The 27,681-nt window shown below is 54.2% G+C and overlaps 1 protein-coding gene across 3 annotated transcripts in view; it reads left to right on the forward strand.

Moving 5' to 3' along the window:
• LOC134519808 (ankyrin repeat and fibronectin type-III domain-containing protein 1-like) overlaps nt 1-27,681 on the forward strand; it is a 262,952-nt gene that overhangs the window by 14,043 nt on the left and 221,228 nt on the right. Inside the window, exon 1 of one of the 3 annotated variants that reach the window (XM_063344460.1) lies at nt 18,775-18,904. The exons of the other annotated variants lie outside the window; for them this stretch is intronic. Within the exon in view, the coding sequence (XP_063200530.1) occupies nt 18,888-18,904 (17 nt within the window). The 5' untranslated portion in view covers nt 18,775-18,887. Of the gene's footprint in view, nt 1-18,774; nt 18,905-27,681 lie in introns of those variants that run through there. 3 annotated transcript variants of the gene reach the window in all.

Here is a 27,681-nt window from a genome sequence, read left to right on the forward strand (position 1 = left end):
GGCAGGACCCAGACGGTTAGGGGAAGACAGTGCCTTATATCATCTTGGCGTGAGTTTTAGGGGTGTTTTGCTTTGTTTTGGAAGTGGTAATTTGGGTTTTGAACATAGCTTCATCTTTTCTGGCCGGTCGTCTTTTGCCGTGTAATTTTCCCTGGTGCAATGCCCAGGTGAGCCACAAGCAGGTCGCGCTCCTGTTTGGTTTACCAAGCCAGAAGAGGATCGAAGCCGCTTGGGGGGAAATCGAGTGACCTTTGCACAAAAGCTGGCGTTTCCACTCACAGCGAGCTCCTGCGCTGGTGTGCCAAAGTCAGGGGAGCGAGGGGCTGGTTTAGGACTGGTCTGGGGCGCAGCACACTAACTTCCCCCTCTGCTGGGGGTAGTGCTGGACTAGCCGTTCGGGCCATTCCAGCAACATTTTAAAATTAAAATAGCAGACATCGTCTCAGAAGTTTCCCAGTCCCTGCCAGAGCATTGACCTTGTGAGGCTGGCTTCAGCTGAAGCCAAATCTTCCAAGAATGGCTGTTTTCTGCCCCTACCCCCCAGCTTCCTTTTCCTGAGTGCTCGCAAGCCGTAGGGACCCACGGGTGGCTCTGCATTCAGATCCAGTCCTGCCCTCCTGGGTCTGTGTTGCTGGCCCAGCTCCCAGCAGCCCCCTGCTCTGCTGCCGGTGGGAAGCTTTGGACGCGCTGTTTCCAGCTCCTTATCTCCCAGTGCCGGGACTGGCTGGGGCTTCACCATGGTCACCATCCAGCAGACCAGCATTTCTGGAGGAGCAGGAGTGGAGGTGTGGCTCTTCTGTTCCCTCCTTGAGCCCTTCTAGGTGCCTGCTCTGGTTTGCAGCTCCTCACCCCTGGTCCTTGAATACCGGCTGTGGCATCTCCAGCTCGGGGAGGAAATCGCTTGTCCCAAAACTCAGTATGTCAGAGTCCCTGTGCTCAAGCTTTTGACTTAGAAGATAAGTCCCATGCTGTTTTGCTTACTGCTGCCATTTGCCTTGGCTTGAGGGTGCTCTGCTTTCTGCACGTATCTGGCAGTTGGGTTGCCCGGGGTGGTGGGTTTCTATCTGGGAAGAACAAGTTTATTGGGGTGGGGGAGAAAGAGCAGGCCTTAAGGGTGAGCTTGTTATTTTCTCAAACCAAGAGAGTGGGATTTGGAGGCAAAAGCAAAAGGTTGGGCAGTGGTTCCTAGCAGTGGTCTTGTTCTTTATTTTCGCGGTCAGTTAGTGTCTCTGAATTGGCAATCATGGCTGCTGCCTGCGTGGCTGGGGAGATCTTGCAGGAGCGGGGGAAGAGCTGCTGAACGGGGCTGCTGTGACAGTCTCTGGCAGGTGCCCTAGGTGGATTGGGCACGTTACCCAGTCCTGGTGCCGGGTGTGATGCTGTTGGGCAGTTTTGGGGACGCCCAACGTGTCCAGAACAGAGAGGCAGTTCAAAACTCTGTAATGGTGTTGCTTTGGAGTGATGGCCATCTCCCAGCGTGGGCTTCCCCATGGGGTGGTGGCACATGGTTCTCGGCCATGGCTCAGCCAGTGCTGGCCTCACCTGCCTGTTTTGGGGCTGAGGTGGGTGGCTGTTGGTGTGGGAGAGCGATGTGGCTGGGGCTGGAGGAGGCATTCTGCTGTGCCGAGCCCTCTCCAGCAAGCCAGAGTGGCTTTCCTTCAGCCTTGCAGGGTGGGGGAAGCTACCTCACCTTTAGTGCAGATTTGTTTCTGCATTACTTGCCCTTTTAACACATGATGGAAAACAGGCTGTGGGCAAGAGGGAGCCCGAGCTCTGTAATTGAGCTACTGGGATCAGTCAGGAGAGTTTCTTGGAGAAAAAGAGCATGTAGAGGGAGCAGATTTTGTTGGTGGTGATGGATTGCCTTCCTGCGTGGAGATATGGAACCGGCTCTGGGGTGCTTCTGGACAAACTTAACCGTGAGGGTCACAACCTGTTCTGTCACCCATCAGTGCAAAGAACTCGGGAATGCCCTGTGATCTGGCACTTGGGGAGGCTTTGGAGGAGGCTCTGGAGGTGCTTGCTGCAAACCTCACCCCCTGGAAGCACCAGCGCTTGACTCCGGCAATTGCCTCGCCCATGCTGGCTCAGCCACCTGGGGTGGCTTCCTGTGGGCTGTGGGGGCAGTGGTCATTGGCATGGACAAACTGGTGCGTGTGATCTGAACATCCATCCCTGGGCTGGCAAGGGGATGGTAACCAAATGGGCACGGGAGCTTGCCGTGATGCTGGCAGTCTGGGTCCCCATGTGCCTGATGATGCTGGATTGTTTCAGTGTGGCAACAGTGCCTCACTGGTGCTTCGGCTGAAGTCTTATGAAATCTTTATATCTTAAGTGTACATGACCTATTCATCTGTCTTTAGGCATTGGGCAAACACGGAGGCATATTGGATAAAGCACTACAAATATTTGTAGTTCCCCGAGAAAAGAGCTCTGTGAATCTTGAGGTTTCGCATTATGTGTGGTCCTTTCTTGCTCTGCTTTTCAGGTTCAGACCTTTAAGTGCTCAGCGGAGAGGCAAGGCTGGCCTTTCACTACCAGGGAGCTGAAGGGCTGTGTCACCTCTGCCAGTCCCGTGCCCCGTGCTTGTGACCGTCCTGCAGTCCGCATGATGCTGGTATCTGCCTATGACGCAGGCAGACGCTGGCGGGCACCTGCGTGTTCTGGGCTCTAAGCCCCTTGTCCAGCGAACTGATACTGCAGTCACATGTGGAGCCTAGTAAAATCCCGACAGCCTGGCCAAGTGTTTTGGGACCTGGTGCGGGCACTTCGGTCCTTCTGGGCCATCCCTTGGAACAGGACACCTGGTAGAGGTGCATACAGGAATGGTGTATAGAAATAACGAGGAGTTAAGTGTGCTCTGAATGTAAAGAGGTGGCGTGACGAGGTGGAGGAGGATGCCTTTCTCAAGGGTGGGGATGGTGTAAGGTATTTGGAAGCCAAGGTTGCTTCTCGGTCGTGGAGAGCATTAGAGAAAGCCCCGTGCCTGACAGCAGTCTGTTGGCTGGAGGGGAAGGTGGGGTGCTGGTACATGGTGGGTGTGAAGGTGCTGCTTGCACCCGCCTTGGAGCACCACAAGTTGGAACCCGAGGATGTTGGGTTCCAGCCACTATTCGTTGACTGACCTGTCTGCTGCTTTGAATTAGGTAGTCTTTCTCTTCCACCCCTTTGAACCTTGGAAGAAATTTTTCTGTGCATCTACAGCAGGTGGATGGGGCGAGATGGGACACTTCCAGCAGCTGAGACAAGCTGTGAGGGTTGCTGAGGGACGGCAGCGTGGGGGGGGCGTCGTGTCCTGCATCTCTTAGAAACCCAGACACTTAAAAGCAGGCAAGCATACAGTTTGAAGACATCATAAATCTTACCTCCACCCATATCGCAAACATGAAGCATGTCCATACCCAGTGCAGGAAAGATTACAGTTTTTAAAGGTTCATAAACTCTCCTTTTTATTGGAGCATTAGAATTCAAACACAACTAGAAATTCTTCTGCAGAAGTGACAATTGCAACAGGTCTGATCCTGGGAAAAGGGCTTAAGTGTGAGTAACTTGGCTTGGCCTAATCAGAGGGATTACCAGGGGCCAAATCCAGTGGCAGCAAAAGCCAGTAGTCTGTGATCAGCTGAATGTGTGTCTGAGGATGTTCCCACTTCCCCTTCCCTCTTTCTTCTGTTTGAGCTGCCTCTTTGACCTCTTGGCTGAGCCCTGGGCTCTCACTTGTTCCCACTTCACCCTAAGTGATGTGAGACGGATTTGCCGTAACCTCCAAGTCAGAGACCAAGTGTAACAAGGTCTTCCAGCACAGCTATGCTTACAGAAATGTTCCCAAGAAATGTTTTCTGGGAGGATTTGGAAATATGGCTGTAAACAGAGATACCAGAAATATGTAATTATATTATTCCTCTATTTCCCTTGAGACAATGACAACGTTTCCAAGTGACGAAGCACTGTGGTCCTCCAAAGCCGGGGACTGGGTGTCATCCCTGCAGGGTGGCTCTGGTGGCCCTGCCTCATGAGGCTTTGCTGAGGTTATGGGTCCGGCACCATCTGGGGGTGCCCTGGGCAGGGTTGTGTCAGCATCTGCCAGTGGATTTGGGAAGAAAACAGATCCTCTGTGGGCACCCTGTTCATCCTCTTTGGTTAGAGCCATCCCTACCCATTGGGCTCATGCTGGGGCTCCTCCGTGCTGCTTCCGTGGCCTCTGGGGCCGTGCGAGGAACGTGTGATTTTAGCTCTGATTAGGAAAACGTCAAATGTCAGCATTAAAGTCATCATGTATGGAATTTCCTAAAATGGGGTTCAGGTAGAAGTTTATACTTGTGCTTCCTTAGTATGTTTTCAGACACGTTCCTCAACGGGCATGTGCTAAGCTAGGACCTTTGGTCCTCGTAGCAAACATCTCTACTATATTTCTGTCCTCACCCACTACTTCTCCCTCCTCCTCAGTGGTAGGTGCTGGTCATTGCACTGAAATCGATACAAGGCTGCCATTTCGGCAGTTGCTTTCATCTGCATTTAAAAGGCTATATGCTTTGAGTGGGACTTTCGTAAAAGCGTGCGGTCTCACTAGCTCTCAACAATCGTCTCTGAAAAATGCCAATTTTTTTGGTGTTTTTTTTTTTTTTTCCTGCTTGTTGCTTTGGATTTCTTCCAAGCCGAGTGCTTTGGGGTTTTGCAAACGTCGAGAAGCAAAGACGTAGCTTACACTGGGATCAGAGAGTGTTTAAGCAAAGCCTTCTGGTGAAGCCACTGCCGCAGTGATACTCCATCCCAATCTGGGGCAGAAGTGTTTGTTTTTGTTTGCCGCGCGGATCGCGCATTAGGATGCGGGATGGCTGTTTGCCCAAGCTGCGTTTGAGCTGTCGGTCACGGGAGCAGAAGCATGAGCTGGGAGTTTTGCACCAAAGGACGCTGTGCTCTTTTGCGCAGAAGAATTGAGAGCCTCTGAGCCTGATCCAGCCAGCGGCCGGACAGACGAGGTGCACGCGCATGCATCGCTCCCTCGAGCTCCAGCGGCCGGCTCTCCCATCGAGTCTGGTGTGTGCTGATGGTGATGCTGTGTACGGGTGCAGGCCAGGTGGAGAGATGCGCCCACCTGCTGGTGGTGCAGTGCTCTTGGGAGAGCAGCACCATTGGTCCCTTGGGCTTGGTGCCCCTGCGGGAGCACTGTTTCGTATTGATGGCGCTCAGGCACTGGAAGAAGGTCTTTTAGGTATTGGAAAGGGCATCGCGTGATGGAAGGCAAAGGGTGGGCTGCATGGTCACCTTTGCACTGTTAAGGAAGGAGAAGTCAGTGGTGGGGCTACCCCAGGATTGGTTTGGGGGCTTCATTAGCAATCTGAAAACAGAAATGAGCAGTGACCTCATCTAGGCTTACAGAATCATGAAGGCGGTGGGTCAGATGGAGGTGCAGCTCACCACATCTCTCAATACTAAGCCTAGAAGACGGCAGTGAAACCAGTGGGTAGGAAATTGAAAGAAGATGAAAGAAGGCACCGCTTCCCCAAGCAGGTAGCAAACGCCTGGAGCTTGGTGATCTTGTAGGGTGTGGAGGCAGATGGCTCGTCTGAAAGGCACTGGGCAGATTCCTCACCAGCAGGTCTATAGATGGATCCAAAAAGGACTTGGCTGGGGTATACCCACTGACATGCCTCATCCCATAGTTGTGGATGCTGGGAGAATCCAAGGGAATGGACCATGGGGTGCCCAGACTCCTGTGCTCTCCCTAAACAAGCCTCTTTGGAGAAGGTTGAGGCAGAAGAGCAGAAAAGCCAGGCGTGGTCTGCAAGGGGTGCTGAGGTCTGCCAGGGGACACCCCAAAGGGCAGGACAAACGTGACCGGAGCAGGAACTTGCACAGTCTTGCTTGAACTCTGCCCAACCGTAAGATGTGTCTGGGCACTGCCAGGCTAAACTTTCTCTACTCTGGCTAGGTTTTGCCTTGTGTGAGGACTTTTGGTTGCAGCCTGTAGACTGGATCTCTCCGCTTGTTAAATGAATGTACTGGGCTGCAGCGGATTTCACTCGAGGTGTGCAAAGATGCTTTGAGAGCCCAAAGCCTCCAGGGAGTGTGACTCCTCTTCCCAAAGCCAAGGGGGTGCGCAGGGGGCTGCTGGTGGTCCCCACCACCTGGATGTCTACCCCATGCCAGGACCAGGGTTGGCGGAGCATCAAAGTGCAGCAGAGGGAGGAGGTCAGGGGAATGGGAGGAGGTTTTCTGGCCCAGGAGGAATGATGCTGTTTACACTGGTTTGTTGCAAAGCAATGATTCGTTGCCAACTTTAATGGTAGAGCAAAGCATATTTACTCAGCTTGTTTGGACGGATAACAACTGCTGGATAAGAAACTGTCAGATGGGAATCAATTAGAGGCTTCGGCTCTTGAGTGAAAGATCATATTTGACATCTGATGCTCTGTGAAACGGAGGAAGGACAATGCTGCTATTTATGTGATTCTCTTCTGGTTCCCTCCCGACTTCCCCGCCATCTCCTTTGCTCTAATATTAGAGCTCTGACCCTCTGTGTCGCTCCCAAAGCAAGCACTGACACCAACCCGTTCCTGTGAAGAGGTCTTTGTGTTTGCAAGGGTTGTGTGTGTGGGGGTGGGATAGCGTACGTCCCTCTTCTCTCCCCGCGGATGAGGCAGTGATTGCAGCAGGCTGACTTTCTGCCAGGGAGAGCCCAGTGCAGGTTCTAGTATGTGCCCTGCAAGTGGCTGTAGACAGGGTTTGTGTGGCGGCCGGAGCCGGGGCCACCACGCAGCCTGGTCAGAGGGTGGTGCCCGGGGTCTGGCTGCTGTCTGGGCTCTGGGTTCACTCCTCTCACTTGATTCCTTGGTGTGTTGAATGGTGACATGGCTTCACCTGCTTCTGCTGGGAGCCCTCTTGACACACGAGCAGATGGAGTCGTCGTCCCGTGTGATGATGGCCCCCAGCGGCGTATGCGTGGTGTGAGGGGGAGGGAGAGGGTGCAGAAGAGCAGAGGGGGTGATGGCTGTCACAAGCAAAAAGCCCTTTCTGCCCTGGAGATATTGCGAGCCTCCTGTGTTAGGGGAGAGTCACCATGAGTCCATGTCACCATGACGTCTCCTTGCCTACGACTCGGCCAACGCTGCCCGAGTTGCCAGTGAATGAGTCAGCAGAGGGTGACTCAGTAAGGTCACCGGACAGCATTTACCCTCCAGGCTGAGACATTCCTGGCTGCATTTATGATACAACTTGCTTAAAAGCCTCTTCACTAAGCGGTGATGGTGACACCCCCTGGCCTGCGGCCTGTGGGCTTGGGTACTGGCAGGCTGCCCCGCCAAGGAGCCCGCGTTCAGCAGCATCCCAGGGACTGTAGCTCTTGGAAAGAAAAGCACGCGTGGACCCGCTCTCTGTCCTGGAGAAACGCCTCACCTTCAACTACGAGCATCCACGCAGAAACATGACGCTGTGGAGGAAAGATTTGCAGTGAGCTTGCCTCTTTTTTTTTTTTTTTCTTTTTTTCTTTTTTTCCCTCTTTCCCTCTTTCCCTCTCTTGGTGACACACTAACTGCATTAAAGAGCATTTCTCTGGATCACACCCGGTCCTGAACACAAATGCTCTTGTCATGAGTAAAGGTAAAGCTTTTCAGAGAGGTAAAATAATTTATTTGCTTTTCTTACCTCAGGACTTAATTTTGAGGCTGGTTTGAGCCTCATAGAACACGCACTTGATCTTATCTTGGATTCTTTATCTCCTTTTCCTCCCTTTGATGATGATGCGAAAAAGATTTTCAGCTTCTTTTGACTGTTGGCTTTCTAGGTGTGCTTCAGTGGAGGTGCGAAATCCAAGAGGAACTTCTTGGATAGGTGGGTTGTTGTGTAATGTGTATGGAGCTGTGGTGGTGTGCCTTGCATTACGTCCCTAAGAAATAGCTTTCCTATTTGAAGGGTCTTTGGTCTGCAAGCTGAAACCTTCTCTTCTAGCAGGGGTGTGCTGTTAGGTTTGGCAGAACTGGGGAGGTCGAAGCCAGCCCTGCCCTCTCCATGCAGGGCTTTCTGGGCTCTTCCTCCACCCCCTGGGAGGTCTCTGCCCCTGGGGCTGTCTGCCCCGCTGCTGGCACATTGTCGGGCAGCGTGTCCTGCCTGCTGAGCTGGGCATCAGCCTCACTGCCCAGCATGAGCACTTGTGCAGCTCCATGCTGCAACATGTTGGTGTGGACTTGAAAGAGCAGAGAAGCAGGTGAACGTGCTTTAGAAAAGGCCCTGTGCTGGCAGAAATGAGCTGTTGGTGGCAGACAAAGAACGGCTGGAAGTACTAGGGCTCAAAACCAGCAAAGCTGTCCTGCTTCTCTGTGGTCCAGCCCGTCCGCAGTATGGCTGGAGCTGGGGAGCCTTAACGGGTAGGGCACCTGGGAGAGGGAGCGTGGCCCTGCTTGGCTGGGCAGATGGTGTCACCCCTCTGTGCCCTGCTTCCCCCGGGACGGGAGACCTGCCCTGTCCTGCGTGTGCGGAGCGGGGCTGGGGGTGAGCTGGGTCTGCTGGGTGGGCTGCTTGTGAGTCAGACAGTATGAAAGTGCTTGTACCACTTTTGCCTCCTTCCCTGAATTTTGAAACAAGTTGTCCCTGTACAGAAATGTGGATTGCTGGCCAGGTAGTAATTAACTGGGACAGGTATCTTACTAATTACCCATCCTGGGTGCTATGACACTGCCTGCACATAGCCTGATGTGTTGGGCAGCAGGGGTGAAGGCTGGGTTTTGCCCTCCTCTGGGTTTTCCAGGGAACGCCGAGTGTGTCCTGGCAGTGATGGGTGGGTGTGCGGTGGTTTGTGACACAGCCCCTCTGCTCCCCTTCCCAGTCCGCCAGTGCTCTTGGAGGGGGCGTCTGCCGCGGGGCGATGGATGTCCCATGGGAGCGCTAGGGGTTCTTGCTCGTGGCTCATCCTGGGGAGCTGGGTGAGGATGAGAGGGATGGGAGGGCAGCTGAGGGGAACATGGCCTTGTTGAGTGTCCCGCTCCAGCTGTGTGTGCACCCCAACGCGGAGCAGCGCCTGCCCGTGCCTGAGGTGGGGGTTGGAGGTTGTCCCTTTCCAGGGGGAAGGCACCAGCGTCAGCGCTGGAGGACATCGGGCTGGTGGCACTGCCAGCACCCGGCCCTGCCCCGGGGCGCTCCCCCACCAGCCCACGGCTTCTGGCAGCTGCTGCGAGCCCCGGCGCTGCTGAGAGCTTTGGCAAGTTTACGCTGTTGATTTTGCCTCTCGTGCCAACATCAGGAAGCTCGCTGAAATAAATTAAGACGACGACTGGAGGAAAGCCAAAGCTTTTCCATGGCTCTTAGTGGAGTCGCTCACACCAGAGTGCTTCAGGTGTGAAGCGTCCCTCTGTGCCTCCATTGGCTCCGGGCTGCGAGTCGGACAGAGACGGGCGCTGACAAGCGTCCCCTGCATTCCCAAGGGATATGCCTTGAGTAAATCAATCCGTACGCATGTAAAACTGTAATCGCCCGACTTAACAATGCATGCAGCTTATCCTGGTACAGCTGCGAGATAAGAACATCGTAAAAGTTTATAGCCATAATAAATGGGTCCTCCTGTAAGGACAGTGTTGTTCTTTCACACCACTGCTGGTCGTTTTTTAACTGTGATGTTAAAAATTGTGGGTTTTCTTTAACAACAGCTTTAAAGCTCCCGGTTAACACCATCTCCGTTCCCGCCAGCTCAGCCTGGCCCTGGCTGCCAGCGTGTCCCGTCCAGGCTGGCAGCACTCCCAGCAGCACGGGCATGGCTGGGTCACCTCCCTGTGACAGTCCCCCTGTGCCCCGGCTGCTGTTTGGTTTGGCCCCAGCCCTGCACCCGGTGTCACTTCCCAGGCTCGGGGATTTCTGTGCCGGGACTGCGCGGGCTCGTATGCCATGGAGGAGCAGAGGTACAAGCCGGCTCTCTGGGCACACAGGCTTTTGCCTTGCCTGGATTTCACCCTGGCGGGGTCCCGGGGCTCTCCCTACTGCAGGGGAGGATGCTGGGTGCTCGTTAGTCGAACAGCCCTGCAATGTCTGCAAATTTTATTGGGATGGCTTGGCTTTTTGACTCATAGGTGAACTACTGAGCAGCAAAGCTGTTTTCTCACTCTTTTTGGTTATGTGTAGAGCTGCTTCATGGATCCGACTGTGGGGTTTTTTGTGCAGTGTGAAATGATGACAGGTCGCCACAGCTCATGTGCAGCCTCTGAGAGCTGCTGAGAGAGGGGGGTGGTGGATGGCTGGGGAAAACGAGCCATCCTTCGCCAGACCCAGCTGTTAGGGTAGAAAAATGCTGAAAGAGCCTGGGGGAAGGTTGCAGACTGCTGAGTCCTCCCTCCATGACACAGCCTGTTGTCTGAAGCAGCGGGGATGGTCATGGAGAGCCCGTCTGCAGCCCCGGGCAGGGAGAGCTGCGGGGGCTGGGTGGGGACAGTAGCTCCCTCCCTGTGGAGCCCCCAAAGTCACCGCCTGACACATGAATGCATGTGTCCATGCACACAACGTTGTTTAATGATTATTTCTTTTTTTCCGTACTCCAGTCCTCATTAGCTGGTACGTCTGTTACCAGTTGTAGAGTCCTGCTGGGCTTTTGGGGGCTGAGCTGTGTTTGGAGAGGGGAGAGTCCCCTTCCCCAGCCGCGCTGAGCCCCGGGAGCGTTGGGCAGTGCCCAGGTCAGGCTGCGTCCCGTCTCAGGTCACTGTCAGTGCTCGGGAGGGGAAAAAACCCCAAGCAAGCACATTGTGAGTAACTTGGCAGCCAGGAAGCAAATGGTTTGGGAGTTAATGGCACTTTCAGCAGCGTGCGTTCGCAGGGCAGCTTATTGCACAGGGTCATGTTGATTTACTTGTCTAGGCCTGCTTCTTGCATTTAGTTACTCTGGGGGGTAATCGGGCCCTGGGGAGGATGTTTGCAGTGACAAGCCCTTTTCCTTTGCCCTTTTTTTTTCTTTTTTTTTTTCCTCGGACCTGCTGTAACGGAGCTGGGGGTCTGTCAAGCCAATTATCTTTTAATGCACTTGCCCCCAGGCAAGTTGGAGGGCAGGGGCCCCTGCGGCCCAGCATGCAACAGAGCACGGAGCTGGGGAGATCTCGGTTGCCGAAGGAGGTGGCAGCCGTGGCTCCACTTGTGTCTCCTCCTGTCCCCCCAAGCTGCCCCTGGCCTTTGGGCTGGATAACTCTTGTCCCCCAGGAGCCTGGCCGCTCCTTGCGAGGTGTCCCTAGGTGTCCTTAAGCAGCCTGATGAAAAGTCCCATGGCACTTTCCGTGGGAAGTGGGTTAGAGCACTCAAATGGGGAAAACAAATGTCTCTCTTCCTTTTTTTTTTTTTTTTTTTTAATTTTAAAAAAGTCTGGGTTTTGGAGCTGGCAGAAACACTGTTACTGAGGGTGTGGGGGAAGAGCTTTGCTCTGGGTACCGAGGCCGGTCCCTGCAAGGTTTTGCTTAGATAAGCAACTTCATAAAATGAGGGCGGACACCTGAAGCTTTGGGCTCTTAATGCTGGATTTACTCCTAGCGTAGGTCAAAAAAAAAAGATAATTGTGTTTGTGTGTCATTACCCTGCAGTTTTGTACAGCAGCTCCAGAGTAAAGGAAGAGCCTGAACAAACAACTGGGAAAGCAGTGAGACGCTAAGATTATGGCAGCTGCCTGGTGAGGAAGTTCGTGCTTGCTTTTAGTCACTCATGTTGGCCGTTTGGGCTCAGGCTTGGCCTCCTCAGCCAGCTAATGCTGCCTGCCACTGGGCTTGTCAGGAACCAGGATTTGGAAGCAAAAAAAGTGAAAGATATACATATGCATAGCTTAATCTTACTCTTTAACGTGTATTTCATGTGTTTAAAAGGCCACTGCCCCGGCTTTCCTCATGCTTTGGTGGCTTCGTTAAGGGCGGGTGATGTGGCTTAGAGGGAGGTTTCCTGGCCTTTGGGCAATGTCCCTCTTCCCTGACCTGCAGCAGAGGGGAAGGGACATTTGCCCAGCAGAGGTGGGAACCCACGGCAGGTAATCCTCACCATGGCCACCGTGAGCAGGGTGGAGGGAAGAGGGGACCGCCCTCCTCGCCTGCCAGTCCCCAGGACACCCACAGCTTCTTGGGGGCTGCTCTGGTCTCAGGGGAAGCTCCCAGAGGTTTGGGAAGAGGTCCCGCAACTTGTTCCTACTAGAGAAATCTCTCTGACACAGCAGGAATAAAAACAAAGAGCTCTTCTTCAGTGTTTACATTTATTTTTAGAAGACAATAAGCGAGCAGATCAATCTGCAGGCGGAAATGGTGTCTCTGAAGTTCAGGCTCCCCCTCCGCCCTCGTCAGGAAGCGCATGCTGCACGTGCGCCCGCCTGGGATGTTTGTAGACAAAGAGTTTCTTGATGCATTTTTTTTTTTTTTTTCTCCCCCCTCCAAGTTCCCTTGCCCATAGGCAAAGAGGATTTGCTCGCTGACATGCTGGAGTCTTGCGCGGAGCTGGGCTCTGTGCGCCGGGGGAGCGCAGCTGCACCAGGCTGCTTCTGGTAGCAGCCCTTTGCCTTGGGTGGGAGTGAGCTTCCCGATTTTTTTGGTTTTCTTGGATCAGGGAATTAAATCATCGTTGATGTGGTGCTGGTGGTGATGAGAACGGGGGCCTGAGGTGGTTCGCGGATCCGTCCATCTGGCCGTTCTTCCTCTGTGGGACCGACTTGGACGAAGCTCGTGCTTCCCGGCTCTGCCGCAGCCTGTCTCAGTGACCTGTGGGTCCCCTGGTGCGGAATGAGTACGTAGCCCTGTTTCTTTTGCTCCTTTGCTCTGTGCCCCTTGGGGTGTCGGGGTGTCCCCGGTGAGCCACAGGGCACTGCTATGTGTTGTGGTGATGGGCATTCGCGTGTGGATCGTTTGTGCCCGCTCTGGCCAGAAATCACTGCTGCCGCCGAGGTGCCCCTTTTCTCCTTTCATCAAAAAGAGATGCCGTAAGGGGCCAAACTGAAACCCAAGGCATGTTCTTCTGGTCATGTCAGCAAATGGGGATGTAGTTGGACCCAGGTTTGTGCCTGTCGGGCAGATGGTCCAGCCGGCTCTGTCAGGACCACGTGCTCCATCGGTGAGCCCTGGCACACGTGGCTTCCTGGGTGCCGTGTTCGGGGCTGTGTGAGTTATGGTGCTTGCTCTCCTTGGAGGCTGCAGTTTTCTCCATGTCTGCAGTGTCTCTTCTGTTCCTGTGGCAAAGGAACCTGATTTGAAGTAAACCCCAGGCTGTGGGGTCTCCGGTGCCAGATGCCGTATCGATGGGCAGATGCCTCTTGTGGCAGCCATGACCGAGTGCATGGGCTGTGTCCTGCCGTGGTGCTGGGGACAGGGCTGTTGCCAGCGCCATGGCTAGGAAGTGGACAGAGAGAATTCACGTTTGTTAACATAACAGCATGCAAAGGCTCTTTCATTCAGTCTGTGACTGTCGTAGCGTGGCACGGTCCCTGCTCTTCATGGTCCGGTCTCCGTGCCGACCTCCGGCTGAGGTCTGGAGCCAGCGGTCGAAAGTGGAGGGCTGTCTGCCTACGCAGGGGGGAGGCAGATGGGGCAGTCAGGAATGAAATGGAAGAGCCGCGGCTATTTTGTGGAGGTGGTGATGCAGCCCAGCCTCCCCACATCTGCCTGGGGTGCGGCTGGCAGTGCAGCTCCCCCTCCAAACCCGCTGCCCGGGATGGCCCAGGCTCCTTCCCTGCACCGCCTGGGGAGTGACTGTATCTTGCTTTTAATGAGTTTCCTCCCATCCCAGAGAGCTGGCAGGGAAGGGAGTAGCTTGTTCCTAAGCGCTTGCCAATCCTAATAGAGTGAGTGTTTTTCACAGACTTTGCGGCAATCCCAGCTCCTGCTGGGCAACAGCGTGTCAGGGAGGCTGGAGAAGAGTGGGACTGCGTCCTCCCTGCTGTGGCAGGGCTGGGGGGTGACAGGCAGCCTTTGCCTGCTGCAGACCCCGGCTATTGGCTTTCCCAAATGCCTTTGCCTCCGAGGGATGTGGGGTTAATTCCTTTCCTTGGACTCTGGCTGGGGATCCTCTGTGCTGGCACAGCAGGTCCTGTGGGGTCTGGTGCTGCCCGCTCCCCTCCTGAGGGAGGATAACCCATAGCGGACCAATAGCTTTCTTAAACCAAAGCAGCCTTTGATCTTTCGCTGGGGAGCAAAGCCCAGCCTAAGGGGCAAAAGCGCTTTAAAGGGTGCACATGTGTCGCTGTCTGGCTGATGTCTTGCCTTTCTGGTGTGGGTATTGAGGGGGACGTTGTGTTGTACGGTCTGTGTCCCTCCCGATGGACAAGCGCATCTCTGCTCCCTCTCTGAGCTGGGGCTATAACTGGCACCATCTGCCAGGTCCCCACCATGAGCTGGCCTGTGGCTATGGTAAGAGTTTATGGCATTGCTCTTAGCCCGTGTGAGGTGCTCACCTGAAAGTTTCTCCTTCCCAGCTGCCTGCTATTGGAAGGGGTGAGGGGATGTGGCAGCTTTGGCAGCCCCTTTGAGGACTGCAGGGCTGTACAGTGCGTGGGCCATCAGTGCTGTCCCTGCCCAGGGCCACGGGGCTGCTCCCCTGGCTCTGCGTGGGGGACGGGCTTTCCCCTCCTGCCAGGTGTGGTGTGAAGCTTTCCCTCCTTGTGTGCCATCCATGTGCTTGCACCAGCAAAGGGGTGGCTGAGGTGGGCAGTGGGGAGAGCCTGGCTGGCGTACTGGCGGGGATGGGAAGCCCTGCCCAGTGCCAGCTCCTGCCAGGCTGGCTCAGAGGTTGGCATGGCTGCTTCCTCCTCCTCTTTGTGCATTGGAGTGCAAATAGCCAAGCAGTGAGTGCGTAACTCTTGCTTCCTTCTCATTAAGGTGCTCATTTGGTGGCAAACTCAATAGTTAAGGGCACAAAACTCTTTCAGTGACTATGAATTAAAAGCAAGAGCAGCCGACCAAAACTTACCCAAGCTCCCAGGAATTCCTGAATGGCCTGTATTTGTTCTTGGCAAAAGGGGATTTTCTTTCCTTTTCTGTGAAGGAACCTTCTGAAGCTGTTTACTTCCGCGCTCTTCTTGGCTGCGACCATTTTATGCAAAGAAGTCAAAATCATTAATGTGAAAATCAGTGGTTGCCAGGCCAATGATCCTCACACTGAAAATAGTGCATGAGATTTGTCTAAAAATGTAATGACTCGAAACTGTATGAGCTGAACTCTCTTTTGAGAGAAGACAAGTGTGACTGTTTCTGTAGGGGGTCCTGTGTGGGCTGCTAGGTGGGTTTGCATCTCTGGCCGTCAGTGCTAGCGTTCTGGTGCATGAAATAAATCACATTCTGGGAAGCAGCTGGTGCAAGACCACGGGACCAAACCCGCAACAAGCATCCTTTTGGTCCTCTGCATGTCTGGAGTGTTTTGCCTTGGCCGATCGAATGATTCCCTGGGTCCTGTGTCAGCATTGGGAAACCCGGGTTTTGTCGTACTGGAGTCTCACTGCCACCTGTCTCCTTTCTGCAGCGGCAGTGCCCTGGCAGCAAAAGGGAGCCTTTTCCAAGGTCTGTTCATGCTCAAGCACCCTCTCTGCGGAGGGGAAAAGCTGGTGGCTCTCAGGAGTCCGAAGCATGAGGGCTCATAGCTCCCTGGACGCACCCTTCTCCAGCCCGTGGAGGAAGAGGAGGGTTATCTGTTGGCCCTGGACACTGTGGCTGCTCACCAGGCTGCACCTGAATGAGTTCCTGAGAGCAAACCTGCACCTGGAGGTGCTGAAAAAGACGGTCTTAGCAAAATGAGAAGCAGGGTCCCACCACAAGCTCCTTCTGGGTCTGGCCGTAAAGGGCAGAAGAGTATTTACTTTCTATTCAGTAAGAATTTTATTTGCATTGTTCTGTCAGCAGCGGCGAAGATGTGTTGCTGCAGTAAAACCTGGCTTTGCATGGACTGGGGAGGAGGGCCGGGAACCTCTCCTTCCAGCCCCTGGGCACTACAGTTCCTGTCCACAGCTACACAGGGGTTTTGAAGTGCTCAGTGCCCGCAGAAGCCTGGTGGGTAGACAACGGCGTCAGCTCCTCGTCCCGTAGCAGTGAGCCCCATACGGCTGTGTTACCACATGTGCGGCAGCAAGAAGGGGTTTGCCCTTGCACTGTCTCTTCTCAGGGTGCCAGTGACAGGACATGGGTAATGGGCACAAACTGAAACACAGGGAATTGCACTTAAACACGAAAATTGCTCTTTGCCTGGAGTAGGCTGCCCAGAGAGGTTGTGGAATTTCCAGCCTTGGAGAGACTCAAAACTCGAGTAGACACTGGCCTGGGCAGCCTGCTGTAGCTGGACCTGCTTGAGCAGGGGCTTGGACTGGGTGATATCCAGAGGTCCCTGCGACCCTCAGCCATACTATGATCTTTGTTTCTGAAATGCTAGATGAAGCTGGTTCCTTTGGCTGCCACCATTTAAGGAACATCTTCAGCTGCATCAGCTCTTCCTCGCCTTTTGCTCCTCATTCGTGGCCTAAGGTGGGAAGGCGATGGAATGGGGCTCAGCAGCCCAGGTCCCATGTGTCCCCTGGTGCGTGGGGCAGAAGAGGCAAGGTGATGGGAAGCCTTCCTCTCTGTGCTGAGCTGGTGGCTGGGCAAAGTGCTGCCTGGAGGAGCCTGGCAAGGGAAGGGACTATCACCGGGTGCCCAGTTCCCTTCAGCATTGGCTCTGCCTACAACAAATCTCCCTCCCTGGCTGTAAGAGCAGCTGGGAGGGAAGCGGTGAACAATCTTATCTTTGGTCCTGGTCGGGATGCCCTTAATAGCGCTGGGAATTACATGTGTAGTCCCATTGCTGCACTCTTTTAGCCTATGTTTTCTCTTTTAGATTTGCTTTGCAATCCGCTTGACGTGAGCATGCAGAAGTTTTCTTCCAGACTTTTCTTCTTTGTCAAAAAGTACAGCTTCCCCTGTACCTCATAAGCCTAAGGGTGCCCCAGCTTTGCTTTAGCTTTGCAGGCAAACCGGGAAGAGCATCCCTTGGCTGAAAGGCATTTAGAAAGCGAGGGGGAAAACCAGTTCTGTAATTAAATGCCTAACCCTCCTGCATTCTGGGGGTTAATCACAGTGCTGCTGTGTTGGGAGGGTGACCGGGAGGGGCATGTGCAGGTTGTTTTAAGGTAAATCAAAGAGCTGCTCTGCAGGCTTGACTTTCTAATACCTAATTTGTCCAAGTGATCCTTAACGTTGGGTAATGAGCTGGAAGATTTGTCCAGTGCTTAAGGGCAAACCCCATTAGCTGTGTCATAAATAAAATTTCCCTGGCATCTTTCTCTGTGTCAGACACAGTGATTACAGCCTCAGCTGCTTGGCTGGGGTTGCAGTCTCCAATTTACAAGCAGAAAAATATTTCTAGCTGAAACTGGGGGTTCCAGGCCTCCACCTGACAATTGTCCTGGATTTTCTGAGGGTAAATAATTTTTGGCCAGGTGCTTTCTGCTGCTTTAGCAGCCGCAGCTGGAAGAGGAGCAAGGGAAAGCAGTTCCCTTGGCCATAGGTATCAATACAGATTCCGAGGTGCAGTCCTGGCTCGGGGAGAGCAGGTTTCCTGATATTAGCAGGTGTGACTGAGGATAAGGTTCAAATATTTCTTTTGCATCGGTGTCCATTTCTAGTGAAGCAAAATAAAGATTTGCAAATAACGTTCTTTGTTGTGTGTTTTCCCCCGACAAATTTGCCTTGAATGCGCATGCTGAAGCAGGCAGCAGTGACGCAGCGGAGACTGAATCCAGGCAGATATCTGTGTGAATTTCAGCCATGCTGGAGACCAGCAGCCACCTTTTTCGGTCTATCACAGGGCAAATCTGCAACAGGCAGTTTAGTGATATGCACGTTAGGGTTTGGAGGCTAAAAGCAAAGGCGCTCGGAGCTGAAAGAGATGAAAACAGAGCGATGTTGTGATACGGTAGAAAAAGCACTGAGATGCCTCTTTTCAGTGGGGGAGTCTTTCTGCTATTAGCCCTAATGGAGGAAGACTTTCTGCTAAAGCTTTCTCTCCTGATAGCTTTTTGCACTTCCCTGTCCTCCCTGGATCTTGCCCCCCGCTGCCACCGTAGGATGACTGATTCACACAGTTCCCCACTCCTGGCGGAGGGTTTCTTTTTCCCCGGTAATTCATACTTCCGCCTTAGCTTCTGAACGGGGCATCTCATCTCTCTTACCACACCAAGTCGTGGGCTAATGAGAATGCATCCACGTAATAACAAATGGATGTCCGCATGGCAGCGAGTAAATGCACTGAGCGTTCTTGCCAAGCCACGCATGTTTACTGAGGTCGGGAGGAAGCACTAACACATTTTGGCTGCTAGTTCCAAAGAGAGGGGAGGAAGGGTATATGAAAGTAAAAGCCCATAGTTCTTGCTCACACATCTACTTTTTACTGCCAAATAAGAAATTAATGTAATCCATTAGCTAATGTAATCCTTTATCAATCCAGTGACTGATAATCATCTAGAAAGAGAACAGCGCATCCCGGTTTAATGTCAGAGGTACCGAGCGAACGAAGGAAGGTTTGCATCCTCACTGTGGGCGCGCTCCTACACCAGCATGCCCAGGCTCAGGGCTGATGAGATCCCTTAAACCGAGCTCATTGCTCAGGCCCGAGGGATGGGATGAGCTGAAGCCACTGGATGGGATTGTGCTGGACCAGATGTCTCTGTGGCTCTTGGCCCTGTTTGGGTGGGAAGCGCATCTCCTCTGGGCACGTGGTTCTCTCACGGCCTCACTCACCTCTGCGTTACGTGCTGGCGACGCGCTGGGCTGCGTCCCGTCCGTCTCACTAACAGGCAGGGTCTCCATCTCTCTCTCCCTCTTCCAGTGGCGCAGGGTAGCTAGAGATGGTGGAGCCTGGAGGTCTGCATCGTGGCGCACGATCTCTCGGCCGCTGGGAGCCCAGAAGGAGCTGCTGTGGACCCTGAGGCGAGGGGCGGGATGGAGCTTGTCAAAGGGTGAGTTGGGGGCTGCACCACGCTCCCTGTCTTTCGCTCGCTGATGGCTGGTAAGGGAAGAGACGCGCTGGTGTTTGGGGAAGCCGAGCCGATGCCTGGCTCTCTATTCGGCGTGCATGGCGCCTTTGTTCCGCTTTCATATTTTGCAGAGCAAACCTCTGCCTGTGGGGAGAGGCTGTGCCTCACAGCGTGGGTGAGCAGTAGATGCCACGACTGAGGGCCGCAGCCTTTCCCCGTGTTTCCCTGTTGTCACACAGCCTGACAAACACCTAGTGGTTCCACAGCTGGGCGCAGCCCTCGCCTGTAGTGGTGGGAGCTGTGGGGAGTGCTGGACAAGCATTTTGTGTTTTAATTGGGGTAATGCAACGTGAACTAGCCGTGACTAAGGAGGGTGTGAATGACAGGGTTTGTACCAGTAGGGAAAACCCGGTATGTACTGTCAAACCTGGCGGTTTTCCTGCAGCAGTGGTAAAATACGTATATTTAATCTCAGTCCGTTATGTCAGCTTTCCAGAGTGAGTGCTGCGTAAAGAAAACAAATATTTCTTTCTGATTCCCTTTATATCTGGTCTTGTTTTTCCCATAAAGTTACGGGGAGGATTTGCCTTTTCAGGGAGGTCCCCCTGGGAAGCGTGTACTGGGCTGGGCTGCCCTGGCTGCGCAGAAGCTGAGAGGCCGCCGCTAAATGCTTCCCACTTTTAGGATGTGTGCTGAGATGACTTGAGAGGGATTGCACAGGCGCAGGAATAAACACAGCACACGTCCTGGTCCGTGCCACAGGCACGAGGGAGGGTAGGCAGGGTAGGCAGGCAGGAGGGCTGCTCTCGTCCCGGAGCCGGGGGATGGGAGGAAATGGGAGAAAACCTGTTGTCCTCGGGGGTTTGTTTTTCTGCATATGGAAATCATGTCTGGTACGGATGTGAAGTTCAAGCGCTGGGAAGGGACAGGATGGGCCATGTCCGAGGGCAGAAGCGCAGATCCCGCTTGGCTTACCCCTGAGGAGAAACACTTTAGAACCCTCAGCTTGGGGGCAAAATAGAAACACGGGTAATACATGGATTTAATCTGGGATGGGTCCAGCCCCTCTTGGCTCAGTCTTCTTGTTGCTAGGAGCGTGTGTTCGTGCACCAGTGCTGTGTGCTGAAGGCCCTTCCACAAGGAAGGGTGGGACCCCCAGCTGGTCTCATGTGTGGGGCAGGCAAGACACAAAGGGAGTGTTGCAGAATTCTGTCATCTGCACGTGGCTTAGAAACCTCCAAGTGAAAAGCAGCCAAAGCCCAGGCTCCGGTCGTTGAGCTGTCTAGTCTCTCCCCCAAAGCTAACTTTGCCTTTGCAGATACAAAGGCCGGTTTGTCTCCCCCGCCTTGGCAGGGCTCGCCATCGCCTAACGTTGGCTTTGTCTGCCACGGGCTCATGGAGCCGCAGATGGGCTAGGGCGAGCAGCTTCTCAATGCCGGGATTGTGCGCAGCCGCCCCCACCTCTCCTGGGGGGGACATGCAGGGTGTGCTTGCTGTGTCCCCCACTGCCTTGCTGTGACCTCGGGGTGCTCCAGGCCCCCAGCACCCCCAGGAGCCAGGCAGTGCCCTTGTGGCGCAGAGCTGTTGTGCTGAGTCCGGTCCTGCTGCCTGTCTGTCCCCAGTGGTCCCCTTGCCCTGCAGGGACCTGTCTCCTGGGTGTCCACCTTCTCAGAGAGGGAAGGAGGATTCATCCAAAGGGCACGTGGTCCTGGTTGGATGGAGATGTGCCAACCTCAGCCTTTGCCATGTACGCTTCTGCCACGTGGGTGAAAGAAGGGAGTGCTGGATATTCCCACTTCAGTGCTCTTGCTATGGGACAGAGGGATGGAGACCCCTAGGGAGTGTGTAGCCCACCGGGTAGAGGGACTGATCCTCTGTGCCCCTGCTCCCTAACTCCCTGTCCCCCTCTGGGCTCCATTTGTCCATGTCTGTCTTAAAGTGCAGAAGGAGAAGTTGGAAAAACAACCTGTGAGTAGTGAAGGGACGAGCTGGAGGTGCTGGACCTGGGATGGGAGCTTGGTGGTGGATGCGGTAACTGCACACAGTCCATTCTGCTAATGCAAGTGTGGACAGCAGGGTGCCCAGTGAGTTAAACCGAAGGAAGAAGTATCTTAAGGGGGCCTACAAGAAAGCTGGGGAGGGACTTCTTAGGATGTTGGGTAATGGCAGGACTAGAGGGAATGGATCTAAACTAGAGATGGGTCGATTCAGACTGGATGTTAGGAAGAAGTTCTTCACCAAGAGGGTGGTGAGACACTGGAACAGGTTGCCCAGAGAGGTGGTGGAAGACCCACCCCTGGCAGTTTTTAAGGCCAGGCTGGACGGGGCTTTGAGCAACCTGATCTAGTGGGAGATGTCCCTGGCCAGGGTAGGGGGGTTGGAACTAGATGGTCTTTAAGGTCCCTTCCAACCCTGACAATTCTATGATTCTATGTTAGGGGGAGCTTCTGAGCAGGCTGTTTCGGGAGGATGTGGTCTTTGTTACTGGTGCAAGAAGAGGTCAGAAAAAGCAGTGGTGGGAGGCAGGTGCAGCACAGGCTGATTCCCTTTCCTGGTTCCTGCCACTCTCCTTCCTTGGGTCTGCTTGTGACCACCTTGGGGCTGGACCTGTTGCCCAGAGGTCGTAGTAATGGTGGTCGGGGTTGTTTCAACATGTGTGAGAAAGGGAAGAATAGGTTTCTATGGAGTCTTGGCAGGAGTCTGATCCCTCTGTGTTTCCTTCCTTCACATCCCTGCTGCGTGGGGACAGCAGGGGTTGTCTGGCAGCCGTCACTAGACTCCTCTGTCCCCTCTTCTGTGCTCCCACACTGGAATTTCTGCCTGAACTCTTTTACCAAGAGATGGGAAACTGCAAACCCCGACCCTGTCTCTGACCCCCCACGCAATGCCCCTGCTTCCCAGATCGGGGTGGGAGAGAGGAGGGGGCGGCACAGCGGGGAACAGGCAGGAGGCTGGGGCTGGGTCCCTGCGGTGCGTGGGGTGGGCTCCCACTGGGCCGAGGGACGCGAGAGGGCAGTGCGGGACCGCTGCTCCCCCCTCGTACCCCCCAACCCGTGCTGCTCCACCTCCCACCCTGCTCTCACCCCTAGCACCCTCCTGGCCCCCCCAGCTCCGTGTGCTCTTCCCACAGCCCCACATCTTTTTGAGTGGCCGGAATATCTATATCAGTCTCCGGGAAGCTCCATCTTCTTAAGCAAATAATTACTTATTCAATTTCATAAGGGTTGTCTCTTGGGGAGGACAGGCCTCGTGCTTTTCAAGTGTCAGATACAGCTTTTAGCAAAGGGAGCAGCTGTCCTGCGGTGCCTTACGATGGCTGCTGCTGTCTCTTGGCAGGGCACTGCGGCTGGAAACCTGCCTGCCCCTCGCTGCCGGGGGAGTGAGAGACGGTGCCACATGAGCGGGCTGAGAGGGACTTCACAGGGAGGGCTGCTCTTGCTCCTTGGTGCTGTGAAATGTGACGCTGCTGGGGCTTTTCCTGCGCGCTTCATCCCTGGGTTACGGATTTGGGAAGGGGGCGGGAAAAACCAAACCTCTGCAGAAGATGACGGTTAAGACAACAAAGGCATTGAATCGTAAGGGACATAACTGTCATAAGGTGCTTTCCTCTCTGCTTTGAAAAATGAATTGTGTGAGATGGAGAGGGATGCTTTGCACAAAGACTCGCTCTTGAGCGATGTCGGAAGGCAGCTGTGGTGTCAGCCCTCATCAGGGTGACATGGTATGATTCTCACCCAGGCTCTTGCTTTGGAGGTGCTGGCTTTGGCTGGGCATGGCGGAGCAGGGTGCTAATCCCTTGGAAGTGAACAGGAGAAGGAGCCATAAGGCTCTTTTTTCTTTCCTTTATTTATTTTTTTTTCCCTCGGCCTTCATAGTTCTGACCTAGAAATTCCTCACCCCATTTGCTGAGCTGGCTTACTTAAAGACTTGACTGATTTGTGGAGGATTAATTATTCCCCGAGTGTGGGGAAGGAGGGTAATCTCTGCTCCTGACTCTGCAGGCAACCGTGTCCCTGCAGGGCCCTTCCCTGGGGACCCCCGCGGCAGCGCTCGCCCTGGGCTGGGCACATCCGCGGCCCGTGAGTGCATTGGGGGTCCATCAGGATGCATTTCTGCGTGTTGCTCTGGCCCTTTTGCTTGCTTTAGCTCTGTTTAAGCAGGAAACAAAATTCTGGCCTCGTGGTCTTCAGCGACGCGTTTTCAGCTTCTGCTGCTGTTGTGCCTCCCTGGAGGTCCCCGTGACTGATGTCCCTGAGGTCCCGTGGCAGCTGCACCGTTGCTCAGCCTCCCTGCTTGGGGTGGGCACTTTCGCCTTGGCCGGGGCTTGCACAGAGGGGCTTGGCCGCAGGAGTCTCTGGAGTCCCTCAGAGAAGGGCTGTCAGCAGGAGATCTGGTGACAGTGCTGGGGCTTGGGGACCCTTGGTCTCTGTCCCCAGGGGTGGGATGCTGCTGGCCCTCCCTGCAGCTGTGCCCGCATCCTGCCCACGTGTTTTAGAAGTAGGAGGCTGTCCTTGGCTAGAGGATAGTCATCTTGGGTAGAGAGGCAGAAGGACCAGGTGAATTGGAATGGATTGGATGGGCTCCGAAAGAAGCAGTGAGATGGAGGGGATACGTTCCCTGATTGAATAACTACCCCCCCCAGTGAAATGTAGGAAACTTATAATTATTATTTCCTTTCCTTTTGCTGGCCTGTCCAAGGCCGCTTTGCATGCAACAAAGTGTGCAGTTTGGGTAGTACTTGTTCCTTTAAAGCCGTGCTGCTGTGCTCAGGGTAATTCCTCAGATGTGCAGTGACAGCGACTATTTTTCAGGTTGCAAATAGCTAAGTGCCCTGGAGAGTGTATAAAGGAATATATTTCCTTGATCTCCACAGGCTCTTGATGCACTGGTGAAAGCCGAGTCCCTGTTTAACAACAAAGAAAGGGTAGGTTGGCAGTTTCTATCCTTTATGTGCTCCTCTGCTTTCCCTGTGCTGTTTTGGGAGGAAACATGGTTAACAGGCTGTCGGCAGCAGCAGCGCGGGTCTGTTAGGCAGCGCAGTTTGTGTTTTGGACCCAAACTGCATCCCTGTGGGTTTACTTGGATGCTTTGCCCTTCGCTGCCCTTGTGGGAAGACGGAGGTGCCACTCGCAGCCTGGCTGCACCCCCTGCAGCTCTGCCGCCACACACATGGAGTGAACGCGCGTTCCTGGGGAGAGGGGTTGTGCTGCTGCTCTATGTTCCACTGCATAAGGGTTTTTGGCAGCGTTTGTCCTGGGCGCCTTCGGACCTGTGACAGGCACAGTTGTGCCAGGAGGAGCCTGGGCCACCGACAGGGTCCTGTAAACCTGCTTTTTAGAAGGCGATACCTGAACTTCTTTTTTCCCTGACCCGTTGCGGACTGGTGGGTTGGCTGGTAGTGACTGTAATGTTTTTTGCTTGTGTTTTAGCAGAATTGTTGCAATAAACAGTAAATGATTCCATTAATAACCTGCGAATAGCTGCTCACCAGCCGAGCCGTGGGATCTGTTGGCTGGAGGGAACTGCCAGGACGCGCCAGTGTTCCAGCTGAACCCCGTGGGCAGAGCAGCAGCATGCAGCCGCTGGCTGGCTGGGCTGCCATGGCCCAGCCGCTGGAGCTCACCCCCAAAACGGGCCATTTTCACAGGGCGTGTGGGCAGAACGCCATGCGGCCGGGCAGGCACTGGGGCTTTGGAGAGGATGGTTCCCTGCTGGAGGAGCCCCAGCTGTAGCAGAAAAACCACAGGAGCGGAGGAGCGCTCTGCCTGCAGCAGCTCTCTGTGAGCTTGGCGGGTGCCAGGCGGAGAGACCAGGGGGATGCTGGTTAAGCAGCTGCTGTTGTAACTGTAAGCCAGCGATTAAGGACTCTCTAAGACTCAATTTTGGAGTGTTAGAAAGCAGGCATTCTTTATTGCGGCGCTGGGTGTGCAGGGGATCACTCCGCCCGGTGTGTGAGCGGAGCTGCTCCACTACAAAGGTTATAAGCAATCAGAATGTACATATTAATTACATTTCCCAGAAATGATTAGCATATTCATATTATCGCCTAGAACTCATTAATATATGCAAATGTCCTTGACGCATGCGCATCCATGTCCATTGGTGGTCTTCCAGGGTCCTCTGCTGGTCGTCGATAGTCTTCCTCACCGTGTCCGCTGGTTGAACTCGGTCTTCGCGCAGACTCAGTTCGTCTTTTGGCTTAGTTTGCAACTCCTGTTCTCACCAAACTAGCTTATTCTAGCATCTCTCCCCATCTACTGTCCTCAAGGGTACAACGTCTCAAGACTTCCTTCTATCCCGCTATCCCACCCAGCAGATGTCTAACCCATCCGCTTACAGAGCATTTCGAACTGAGCTACATTATTCCAGCAAGGAGGGAACCAGATGTTCTTTTTAACTCGTTATCAGTAAGGCCTGAGGGGCTTCCCCCCACAGCGTTTTGTGCTGTTCAAGGCTCCTGTATCACCAGCTCCTGTATCACTGTCACCCTGCAGTGCCACGTGTCTGCCCATGTCTCCTGCACGCGTTGCAAGAGCTGGTGTTTCAAACTGAGTCGTCTTCTCGCGCTGTCTGGAGCCATCTCTGTCTCCCAACTTTTCTCACCATTGGAATTTGGGAATCTGTGGACAGACACACTTACTTTGATCAGAGCAACTGTGAATTTCAGCCTTTATTTCCTTCTGTAAGTCCACCTTCAGCTGGGTTCTGCAGGGCCTTCAACACAAGCTCCTGAGCCATGAGGGGTTTAAAGGGGGTGAGGAAGGGTTGGGGGCCAGGTGAGGGTAGGTGAGCCCCTCAGCTTCCCCCTGCGGTGGGGAGCTGGGAAGACGTGGAGCAGGGCAGCAGGGGAGAAATGCGTGAAAGACAGCCCATGGAGCAGGGCTCTGCTGCTGCAACACTTCTGTCGTATGTCAGCACACGGAACTGTCATGATTTTCCGATGTAACGCACAATTGGGTGTACCTTGCAGTGCACATAGCGGGCTGCTGGGCTGTGCTGATGGAATTGAGCCCAGCCCTGTGGCAGACCGTGGGTTCTGACACCGCAGAGTAGCACTCGGCTGCACGGGACGTTCCTAGAGCCAGGCAGAGACTCTTGGAATGACCTTTCCGGAGAGCAGAACCCCGCGGCAGGCAAGTCTTGGGGCGAGTCGCTTCAAGTGGCTTTTATCGGAGGTTCGTGCAGCACATGGGAAGCAAACCCCACCAAAGAGGTTCGGTGCAGTGGGACGTTACCCCTCCTGTGTACACGCGTGCTGGGGGGGGGGCAGGGGGACCACTGCGGAGATGAGCCGGTTGCCTGCCCTACGTGTCTGTAAAGGCACCCGGATCTCCAGGGCCTGGAGCCTGGCACAGCATCTGAACCAACGGGTTCCCTCGGAAAGGAATGGGAGTTGGCAGCTGTGGGTCCGGAGAGCAGCGTGAGTTGGGGGGTCTCAGCGCAGGTTCCCTGGGAATATTATCTCCAGGTGCATCGTGCTGCACGGAAGGTTTTGCTGTACAAATGGGCTCTGCGGATACTGATCTGAGCTCCGCTGTGCGAGCTCTTTCCCTGCATCTCTTTCGTTTGGTCAAGTCTGATACTTTGCTGACCAGGCTCCGTTGTGGTGAAGCTGCTGAACACCAAGGGGATGTCGGAGCTGGATTTAATGTTTAATGCTGTCTGCAGCACAGCATGGCAGCTTAGAAAGAGGCACTTGCTACACCCTGAATAATGCCGTATTAAACTGTAGTTAGCCTCAAAAAGTAATAAGATGCTTTAGCGTATGGTGTTCCAGCTGCTGTGACAGCCTGTGCTCCTCCGCAGGATTTGACCCTGGGTGAGGGAGCTGGGGGGAATTCCTGCTTGTGGATCCGGAGAAGCACTAGCTAACACTTTGGATTCCCACAGTGCCAAGGTGCTGCCACCTTGACAGGGACTGGTACATCCCTCGCTCTTTTCAGGAAAGCAAGTCCCCGTGAGGTGTCAAAGGTCTCCTGCTGCTCCCAGCCCTGGGCTGTTTGCCCTGCTCCAGTGGCCTCAGGAGCCTCTGGATGCCAGCGGGAAGCAGCGAGTGATTGCTGCCCAGCCTTGTTTTCCTTCTTCCCTCGGAAGCAGGGACCGTCTCGCTCTCTGCAGGCAACGGTACGGCTGTGTCTGCACATTTGCTTTAGTTCTAATAGAGCTGCTGCTTTGCCCATTGGTTCCTCTATCCAGAAAGGACTCACGAGAGCAACCGCAGCTTTCCCTTTGCTCTACAGAGCCTATTTAGTTTGCACGGATTGCTGCAACGATTGCCGGATTTCATCAGATGAGAGGCGCATCTTTCTTAATAGCCTGTGTAATTTCTTCCAGAGGGACACATTGCATTAAATCTTTAATCCAGCAAGCTGCTAAGGGAGCACGCTCAGACTCCGTGCATTTGCTATTGATCTCCTACACAGCCCTAATGCCGCCCCCGAGGCTTTACCCTTCGGAGTAGCCAGCGCAGTTGGAGCCTTTGGAGGAGAGCCGGGGTGGCAAAGGGCTGCGTTGCTCCTTTGCTTTCTCCCTGTCTTTTGCTGTAACACCACGTTCGTTGTGTGCCAGGGAAGGCAGGTTGCCCTCTGTGCTGTGTGTACTCTGGCCACATCAGCCTGGGGTCTGTGCAGCATGAACTAAACGGCGTAGGAATTGAAATGTGGTGATGCAGGGCTGCTGCGAACAGCCCTGTTCCGGCAGGTCGCTTCTGCCTTTAATTTCTTTTCTTCCCATCCCCAAGAATCCCTCCTTGCCCCATT

The sequence above is a fragment of the Chroicocephalus ridibundus genome, chromosome 8 (genome assembly GCF_963924245.1).
Source record: "Chroicocephalus ridibundus chromosome 8, bChrRid1.1, whole genome shotgun sequence".
Lineage (NCBI taxonomy): Eukaryota > Metazoa > Chordata > Aves > Charadriiformes > Laridae > Chroicocephalus > Chroicocephalus ridibundus.